Raw genomic sequence first — 10342 nt, 5'->3', positions numbered from 1 at the left:
GAAGGCGAAGTCAGCTGCAACTTCCCAGTTTTACACACTGCACCTTTAACTTTACTTTGTGAAGTTAAAACAATCCGATGTTATCCAGGACAAGTTAGAATAAATGGGGGTTTTAATGTTGTTGGAAATGTGAATATTGCTATTATTATTGTTGACACACATATTAAGATTTGGAAGAAGACAAAAAAGGAGCCGCTTGTAAAGTGTCCGTGAAGTGAAGGCATTTCTCTCTCTCGCTCCTCCACTTCTCCCTCCCTCTGCTTTTAGGGAAGTCGGTCAGCTGACTGTCTGAAGCTGTCAGGACTCTACTGTGCGCCCTCCTCCTCCTCCTCCTCCTCCTCTTCCCCCTCCCTCCCTCCTCCTCCTCTGTTTCAGCGCCCTCTCCCATTGGAGAGCTGCGCGCTCCGGGATCGACGTCACGAATGCGCTATAAGGATGAAGCGCTGGCTCGCTCCAAGCGCAGTCTGCTGGAAACCAGAGAGCCATAGTGAGAGAAGGTGGAGGAGGAGGAGAGGAGAGCCTTGAAACCTCTGCGGTGCAGAGCTGGAAAAGCTGCTTCTCAGCGAAAAAAGAAAGAAAGAAAGAAAGAAAATCAGACGCCCTGTATTTTACAAGCGATTCTTTTTCCTGGAGAAAAACAAAACAAGGGACTTACAAGCAAGAAAGTTGCGACGAGGACTGGCGCCCGTTTCAGCCAACAAACCTGGTATTTTCTTTGTTTCTTTTTTTAATTTATGTGTTTGTGTGAAGACATTTCTACTGAAGGGACTTTTTTTTATTTTTGTTGTGCACTGAGACGCGTTGCTTTCTACCTCCTGCAGAAGTAGGCTACATGACGCAAACCTTATGTGCACAACCTTAGTCTGAAACTTTTCCTCCACTACTTTTTTTTCGGTTTTCTTTTTTTTCTTTTCTTTTTTTCTCTCCTCACCGCCACTCAAACTCACGCGGGGAGTTTCATGCTACAGCAAGTCAGTGCGCAGCGCTGGATGAGCCTCAAGAACTATTGCATGAAACACGAGCGGAGAGAAGAGACGCTGATTAAAAGTAAGACCGTTTTTGCGACGCTCGCGAGTCTGCAAAAGAGCCGCGACGGCAACATGAGCGCGGATCTGAGTATGGGTCCGGAGCTACCCAGCAGCCCTCTGGCTCTGGAATATGTCAACGATTTTGACCTGATGAAGTTTGACGTGAAGAAGGAAGGCCTGGCCGGGCTGGAGCGCGGCGGGGTGCGCCAGTGCAACCGCCTCCAACCGCAGGGTTCAGTGTCCTCCACTCCCATCAGCACACCCTGCAGCTCGGTGCCCTCATCGCCCAGCTTCAGCCCCACGGAGCAGAAGAACCACCTGGAGGAGCTGTACTGGATGCCCAGCAGCGGCTACCATCAGCAGATAGACCCGCAGACGCTGAGTCTGACCCCGGAGGACGCGGTGGAGGCCCTGATTGGGTCCACGGGGCACGGCCACCCTCCGCCTCCGCATGTGCAGCAGCAGCTGCAGCAGCAGGGCGCCTTCGACGGCTACAGGAACCCGCACCACCACCACAGCCACCACGGCCACAACCAGCAGCACCATCACGCATACGCGGGGGGGCTCCCGCACCACGGCGAGGAACTGTCCGGACACCCGGGCGCGCACAGTCACCCACACAGCCAGCACCACCACCACCACAGCCAGGACCCCGACAGCCCGTCCCCGGAGTCCCCGGACCCCAACCAGCCGCTGCACCACCACCACCACCGCCACCACCACCACCACCACGGCCACCTCAGCCAGTCCGGCGGCGGCGGCGGCCTCAACGTGGAGGACCGCTTCTCCGACGACCAGCTCGTGTCCATGTCGGTGCGGGAGCTGAACAGACACCTGCGCGGCTTCAGCAAGGACGAGGTGATCCGCCTGAAGCAGAAGAGGCGGACCCTGAAGAACCGGGGCTACGCGCAGTCCTGCCGGTTCAAGCGCGTGCAGCAGAAGCACGTGCTGGAGAACGAGAAGACGCAGCTGATCAACCAGGTGGAGCAGCTGAAGGCGGAGATCGGCCGCCTGGCGAGGGAGAGGGACGCCTACAAACTCAAGTGCGAGAAACTGACCGGGTCAGGGGCCAGTAACGGCTTCCGCGAGGCCGGGTCCACCAGTGACACCCCGTCATCGCCAGAGTTCTTCATGTGAGTTGTCAAACAAACAAAAAAAACAAACTCTTCCTTCACCCTCCTCATCCTCACCACCACCTTCTCCACCTCCAGTCCACGAACGACTGAACTGACTATGATGAGCATAGAAAAACAATAATAATCCACTCTTTCCCCCCCCCCCCTCCCTCTGCCCTGTTTATGATTATACGAGTAACAATTATATTCATATTAGAAAAAGAAATAATCCACCAACTAGTACTCGCTCTCGTGTGTAACCATCTCTCCATCCACGTGACAACTGAGATACAAAGTGCAACTGTTCTAGTGCGATGATGATGATGACGATGATGATGAGTCGCAGCATCTTTGTAGTATAGTTGCTTGTAGTGAAGAGACTTTTTTATATATATTTTTAATTTCCTTCTTCAAACAAGAGGATCCTGGCTGATGAACTTTTTTTCTTTTTGTTCTTTTATTTGTTTCCTTTCTCTCTCTCCTTTAAATAATCCTTCCTGTAATGAGTATAGTGTGGGATGGCGCGTGCAGGTCATAGAGTTGTCATGTAATTGTGTTCATCTGAAAAAGGAGGACATTCTTATGGAACAACAAGTAGCTACAAATCCACACAAGTGTCACCCCCCCCCCCCCCCCCCCCCCCCAATCTTAGACTCCACCACACTTTATGCAAAATTTTGAACTTCTAAACCCGTCACTGCACTGGGAGGGTAACGGAGGGAGGGAGGGAGGGGAGGCGAGGGAGGGGGACATTTTATGCAACATCTCATTGATTTTAAATTGCCTGCTTGGTTATATTCGAATATATATATTAAAAAGAAAAAAGGGGGATTAAAAAGTTAAAAAAAAACAAACACCTGCATTAAATATTAATCCTGCATGCTGGACATGTACGGTAATAATTTCTATTTTGTACCTTCCATCTTTCTCGTGTATATTAAGAGCATGTTGTTGATCTGCGCTTCTCTATAGTTTCCTCTTGTGTTGTTTTGAAAGAGATGAGCAGGGGACAGAACAGCAGGACTGACGGTGCAGTGTCATATATACGGTGTAGGGTTTTCTTCTTGTTTTTTTGGTTTGAGCTTGTAAATATTATGCAACCGCAAAACAACTGCACAACAAGATTAGAGGAGGCTGGTTTGAACTTCTTTCATTCTTCGTGTTGTGTGTGTGTGTTTTTTTTTCCATTAGTTTTTATGATTTTTTTCCTAAAGAAAAAAAAGTTGAGAGGAGAGGAGTTGCATCATTTTTTTTTCTCGTTTAAATTCAGCAAACTTTGTGTGTCAAGTGCACTTTTTTGGATGATTTTCTTTTTTTTTTCTTTTTTTAAACAAAAAGTTTTCATTTTGACTTTTGTGCAGACCTCCCTCCAGGAAGACGTACTATGATGCTATATTGTAATATACATAAGTGGGACTTGCTCATGGGTGCAACATTTCAAGAGCAAATATTTGTGACATAATGTTTGTCACAATGTGGGTTTTTTTTTTGTTTGTTTGTGTAATTGTTTCAAAAAAAAAATCCAAATGTTCTTTTGCCTTCTCCATCAACCGAACCACTCCTCTCATTTTGAATTGGCCACCACCTGTAGCACATTTCCACTGGACCTATACTATTAATAATAAGGATTTATATTTTTTAACAATGTTTTAGTATGATACAAAAAAAAAACCAACAAAAAAACGTCAGGGCTTTTATGTAGAGTTCATATTTAGATAACGCGAGCGTTTGAATACAAAGTTTGACTCTTATTGCTCTCTATGTTTTCCTGATTTGATTTTTTTCCTGCAGGTCAGTAAAAAAAAGGGGACACAGGTTGTGCAAATTCTCAAAATGAAAACAACATGTACGTTATATATATGTGTGTGTGTGTGTTTTTGTGTTTTTTTATTATTATTATTGTTATTATTATTATTATTATTATTTGATGATGATTCTGGTTCTGCTGGCCAGATGCATAGTTTAAAAAAAAAAGAAAACCAAGACAAAGTTTTTATTTTAATGATTTAAATTAACAGAAAAAAAAACTGTCAGATCATATCATAAGCATGGTGCTTGCATTTGAAAAAGAATATTGTTGAAAAGTCACGCATTTAACAATCTTTTTTATTATTATTGTTATTGTTTGTTTCGGGAGGGGGGGGTTCGTTACTGATTCAACTGTGTTGAAATCAAACTGAAACTGCAGCAGCGGGTTTGTTCTGTGTTTGTTTTTCCGCCTATTCCATGATAATGATGATGATGATGTACTTTGCGATTGATGATGCTGGGGATCAATTTTCAATCCTGTTTATATATATTATGAGTAATAGTTAAAACACTTAAATTTGAACTGTTCCATTCAGGCTGGTTTCTGTTTCGTCTTATTTTTTCGATTGTTCTTGGAAGAAATTGTTTCCTATTTTGCTTATTAAAGTCATTGAAATGGCAATAACTACCTCTCAGACTTCTCCTTATTTTTAAAAGTGTGTGTGTGTGTGTGTGTGTGTGTGTGTGTGTGTGTGTGTGTGTAGCTTTAGGTGATTTGGGAACTTTTCATTTAGGCTTTTCTGCTGATTTCCCTTCAGGAAGACATTATTATTATGCGTACGTATGTACGTGGGAACAACCTGGGTGCAAAGGTTCGGAGCACAGATATTATATATATGCATTTAATATAACGTGTTTTATTCATCTTATGGTCATATTTACATCATCAGCACTAAACCAACTCACACCGAACCAAAACGTTCACTCGTATGCAGCTTTTTGCGCATACTTGTATTTTAAAACTCCTTTTCTCTGTCACACTGTTTGGCGTTTATTTCCATTTTCCACACATAAGAGAGTGACGTGGACACGTTTGGACCGGAGTCTTCGCTTTGATTAGATCACAGGATGTGTCCGTTTATGAGCCGCTGCATGTGAGCAGGGAGATTCCTCTCATGCGCACACACACACACACACACACACGCTGCTGCTGCTGCTTGGCCTCTGCTGACTCGTGCACAAAACTCCCGCTGTCTGTCTGTCTGTCTGTCTGTCACGGTAAATAGAGATCTTTGACCTTGGGATAATCGAGGATCAAACCTTCAGATTTGCACGAAGTGGTCAAATGTGTTGTTATTATATGGACTTCAAGGCGACTGCTTAAAAACGAAAGGTTCTGTCTTAAAAAATGTGAGCGTGCGCGCGTGCAAATGGGATGGGACATGGGTATGATATCTGTCATGTGTCAACACACACTCTGCAACCCCTCTTATCGCCTCTGCACGCACGTGTGTGCACGGACATATCGTTTTATTTATTTATTTATTTATTTATTTGGAGGGATTTGCTTTGGTGCGTAAAGGGTTTTAAACAATTACGCACACAGCCTATCAAGAGACGCAGTTGTCATCTGACTCAGAAGAATAAGAAGGAAAGGGAGTAAAGTGTTGATCTGGTCCTGGTCTAGAGTTTCTGGTGTCAGAACATTATCTGCTCCGTGTCTGCACATTCTCAAGGACAAAACCGCTAGGCAGGGAATCAACCAATGAGACCCGAGGAAGGCGAGTCTAGTTTACATTCTCTCTCTCTCTGTGTGTGTGTGTCTCTCTCTCTCTCTCTTTCCCTGGACAGCCACTGCAGCCTGAGGGCACGAGTGCAGCTGGGGTGAACCAGCATGAAGAAGAGTATTTACAGTTATCATAATAACAACAACCTGAAAATGATGTCTTGAAGCCAAATGGCTGTTTTTCCAGCCTCTTTGCATTTCATGTACTGAAGCCGCTGACTATCTTACACCGCTTTAATGTGTGTGTGTGCGTGTGTGCGCGTGCGTGCGTGCGTGTCATGACTTCAAAAATCAACACACGTGCTGCAAGCGCAAGGCCTCACAGATAAATGGCTCTTAACACTACAGTGTGAAATAATTCTAAATGAAAATGGATAGTGTGATAAGTCAATTATTTATAATTAGATGCTCCAAAAATATTAATAAACAATTATAATGTAGTTGTTGTTTTTTTACACATTGATTCATTCTCCATATTTGGCAAGATTCCATTATTATTCGTCACCCACTGACCTGATAAGTCCACGCTACACTGTCCGTCAGTCACACCGGAGCTCATTCACGCTCGCGTTCTATTACACTGATGAGCGCGTGTTGAGTCGTCTGCAGACCATGACAAAACGCTCTCCCAGCGCTATTATGGTCTGGACTGTGTTGTGAAAATGATGACTCATGCTCACTGAACCGATGCCTTCACAGGCCTGGCAGCGTCGTCTTTGGAATCAGGCTGAAGAACATGGTCATTGAGTATATTTGGGTGGTCAGCTGACCTCATGTTTATGAGCCCAGATCATAACCCTGACCCCACGCGTGTTCGGGCAGTTTATTCATGAACAGCAGAATGGAGTGAAAGTGTAAAGAGACAAGCAACAAATCACTGTTTCCCTTTATGTTATTCAGTCGTTGTAGTGATTTATAAACGCTAATAAACAACCTACTCATACACTGTTTATATATCTTTATATATCCTTTCTAAGGCCAATGTTTGAGACTGATTTGTGAGTTAAATGGTCTGTATATTTATGCAAGTGTTGTGTCTTTCAACTGAACCCACAACCTTCCAGACACAACACTTTGTTTTTGGTCCCAGTTCAGACACCAACACAATATAAGTGTGTTCCATTAGCACCTTGGACTCGGAATGTCCGAGTTCACGGGTCCCTTGACTCGCGCTAGGGTACCAAGATGGCCGCCACCCAACAAACACTGCTCCTGTTACTGTTATTATCACTTTGGTTACATTTGTTTCACAGTAAAAATCAGTATGTTGCAAATGCTGGTTGCAGTGACGTGTGTAAAAACAATGGAAAATCAAATGTGTCCACTTGACCGTTCTATTAATGAGTTTCTGTACGATTTCTCGACCATACACGATTTTCAAGCCACTAAAAACGTTTAAATATTTAAAAAAAAACATGGAATTTGAGCTTATATTAATACATATTATGTTGTTTTATTGTTGAACAGTGTGGAATTGATTAAAGCGTAATTAAAAGCTTTTAAAACAACTCAAAAGGTCAAAATCTTCTATTTTAGGTTCATTTGTACAGTCATGAATCTCACCGCGCGTCACCGGCTCTGTTTACCGCGTAGCGCCTTGTCATGGACTAACCCTGAGATACTTTGCATTTCCCCCGAATTCTCCACTGCATGCTATTCTTCTGATGGATTCAAAGTGGATCTGAGAACACGCTGTGCTCACTGCGCCCCCTGCTGGACCACGTGTGAATTCAGAACGACGCGGCCCTGTTTGGATGTATTTGTTGACCTGCAAAAAACCGTCTGGAATGTTTGGGTCAGTGAAGTGAAGTGAAGTGAAGCACCTCACAGTGGAAAAGTGTAAAGGTAGAAGAGAGAGGAGCGAGCATGCATGACGGGGGGGGGGCGGGGGGGAGAAAAGCGTCAGCGTCAGCCTCAGCTCAGCGGAAGAGCCAAGGACACAGTGACCAGGCAGTACTGTAATGTAATGATTTTAGTCTCCGATCACACGTTCACGCCCCCCCACAGAGATCCTATCTGCATTCAGCCTGCTCCGCCATGCAGCCTCCAGCTCCTCCAGCTCCTCCAGCTCCTCCAGCAGCAGCAGCAGCAGCAGCAAACCTGGCTTCCCCTCTCTCCTCGTCACCTGGAGCCTCAGAAGCTTTAAGTCGGCAGCTTTTTTTAAACTCTCCAAGTGTTAGTCGGAGCCTGGTCTATACATTCAGTCAGGAAATGCTCATTTGTAAGAGTGAGGAAGGTTAGCTAATTTTCTTCTGTGGCATCGTGATGATTTAATAACCTCCACTTACCTCTATCACACACACACACACACACACACACACACACTAACCAGTGGAGAGGGTTTTCCTGAGTCTGTATGCTAATGTGTGTGTGTGTGTGTGTGTTATTGTCCACTAATCACCACAAATACGATGAAATAAAAGGGATGAAATTAATGTGTTGTTTTAATTAAATTTGTCTATGTATCTTTTCATTTGTATTATTGATTATTGACAGGTTTGATTTTTTTTAATGATTCTTATACTTCATTAATCCCTTATAAGGAAATTCCTTCTCTACTAGAAACCTTCCTAGAATTAGGAGCAGTGCAGGCAGCCACTGGTTGGGTACCTTGCTCAGAGGCACCCCAGCCCTGGGACATGGTGGGGACTTGAACCAGCAACCAGTTACAAGCCAAGCTCCCTTTCCACCTGGCTGTGAATGGTGTGTGTGTGTGTGTGTGTGTGTGTAGAGCTTAAAGTGGGCCGGCACTTATTACTTTTGCTATTTTGAGTTCCTCTCACGCGATGCTGGTACTCGGTGATCTGTCCACGTCATTATTATGGCCTGGAGTAATCATTTCTATGGGTTCACCCATTCTCCTCTTTGTTGTTAAACAAGAACAATATCGCTCAGACATGTGATCCGCTGTGATGACCGCTAAAGGAAGAAGCCGAAAGAAGAAGAAGAAGAATATCTAAAAGTGTTTAAAAATAATGTAAATTCACCGGAAACCAAATCAAAGGAAAAGTGCAAAGACCACGCGGGGGAGAAGTGGCTAGCACTGCTGCTTTAAAGCGAGAAGTTTGTTGACCCTACGACGGACTGGCAACCTGCCCATGGGTGAACCCCGTTAACCTTTGCCCTCTGGCAGCTGGGATTAGCACCAACACCCCTGTGAGTCTCATGTGGAGGATAAAGTGCTAGAAAATGAATGAATGAATGATTTTTACGGTGCTAATAAAATGTAAGATGAGTAAGAGTCGAACATTCAAAGCTAACCGCTACATGCTAAGGGCAGAAGGATGGATTTTTGCTGTGAATGCTGATTAAACACATTTCCACTGGTTTAAACCTGCGATGAAACAGCCTCTTCAGCCAAATACAATATGCATGCAACGTCTTACAGTGTGTGTCCTTTACATGCAGCTACACACACATGCATGTACATACTGCAATGCACATAAAAAATATCATTTTACATATAAAATGCTTGGCAGTAAATGTACACACGCGTGTACCTGTGTGCCCATCTATAGGGTCTAATATCTAAAAACGCTCCGATTCCTCACGGCTGCAGACGAGAAGCGGCCGCTGTTTCCCCGCTGACCTCGTCCACCTCAAGCCTTTCTCTTTGTGATGAATTTGTACCGTCACGGTCACAACCAGTCAATGGTCCATATGATGGATACCTATGGCCATGGCCGCAGCCAGTCGATGAAAGTGACCCATGTGTACATCCCCGCTTCCGGGATGTGAAACCCAATTCCGGGTCGGATTGATCCGCGTCTGGCCACTGCGGGGATAAGACCAGGGGGACGAGATAAGAGCAGACACCGGACAGTCAGTGATACGTTTGAACCGTCAACCTCTGCTGCAGACAGGAAGCTGCAGTGACTTTTAAAGGCGCACGCCGCTGTATTTCACCAGGACATTTATACTTTATATACAGTTTGTGGAGGAATTATAAAATACAGCAATGTATAGCAAAGTATACCAATCTGTAAAAAAATAAAAATATTTGTCAAGATTATTTATCTTTTTACTTAACTGACATACTGCAGTGTATGTCAGTTAAAGTAACTATAATTTAAAGTACTGTAGCACTTCATTTAGATGAATAAACTGTACATAACTGTTTATTAAGAACAAAAGTAAGTAAATAATATTGTAACCATCCAAGGTCGACTCAGCACAAGCTCTCAAAGACATTATCAAACAATGCTGTCCTCTCAATAGCAGGAAGAACTACATTACCCACAATCCTCAGGTGTAACAGCCACATTGCATCACTTCCTACACTTAGATTGTTGTGCTATGCTAGTACATGCTGTTCACTACAGAGCAGCCATCAGAGAACACTACATGTACACTCAGTGCCACTTTATTAGGGACACTAAGAGTCTGCTTCACTGTGTTGTGTGGTGTTTAAAGTATCATCAAATGTACACAGAGCATATTTAAATGACACTGTGTCATTACATTCAACTTTACATTTCAAAATGATACTTCTATATGTGTCATGCGCCGTTGTCTCTGTCATTTTATTGTGAAAGTTCCCCTCTTATTTTGAAGTCTTTATCGTCCCTTGTCTGCGTGCACTTTACTTTGCCCCTCTGTGATGACCCGACCTGTTTCACCTGTGTCTTGTTCGTCACAGCTGCTCGTCGTCTCCCTGATTCCTC

The 10342-nt window shown here is 44.1% G+C and overlaps 1 protein-coding gene across 1 annotated transcript; it reads left to right on the top strand.

Annotated features, from left to right (window-relative positions):
• Positions 1–472: 472 nt before the first annotated feature.
• On the top strand, positions 473–4581 carry mafba (MAF bZIP transcription factor Ba). The gene has a single exon (XM_058643909.1). It carries the CDS (start codon positions 960–962, stop codon positions 2163–2165), a length of 1206 nt encoding a protein of 401 aa, XP_058499892.1. The 5' UTR covers positions 473–959; the 3' UTR covers positions 2166–4581.
• Positions 4582–10342: the final 5761 nt, after the last annotated feature.

This window comes from Solea solea, chromosome 11, assembly GCF_958295425.1.
Source record: "Solea solea chromosome 11, fSolSol10.1, whole genome shotgun sequence".
In the NCBI taxonomy this organism is placed as follows: domain Eukaryota; kingdom Metazoa; phylum Chordata; class Actinopteri; order Pleuronectiformes; family Soleidae; genus Solea; species Solea solea.
The sequence above is the reverse complement of the archived record's forward strand: the minus strand, read 5'-3'. Positions and strand labels throughout refer to the sequence as shown.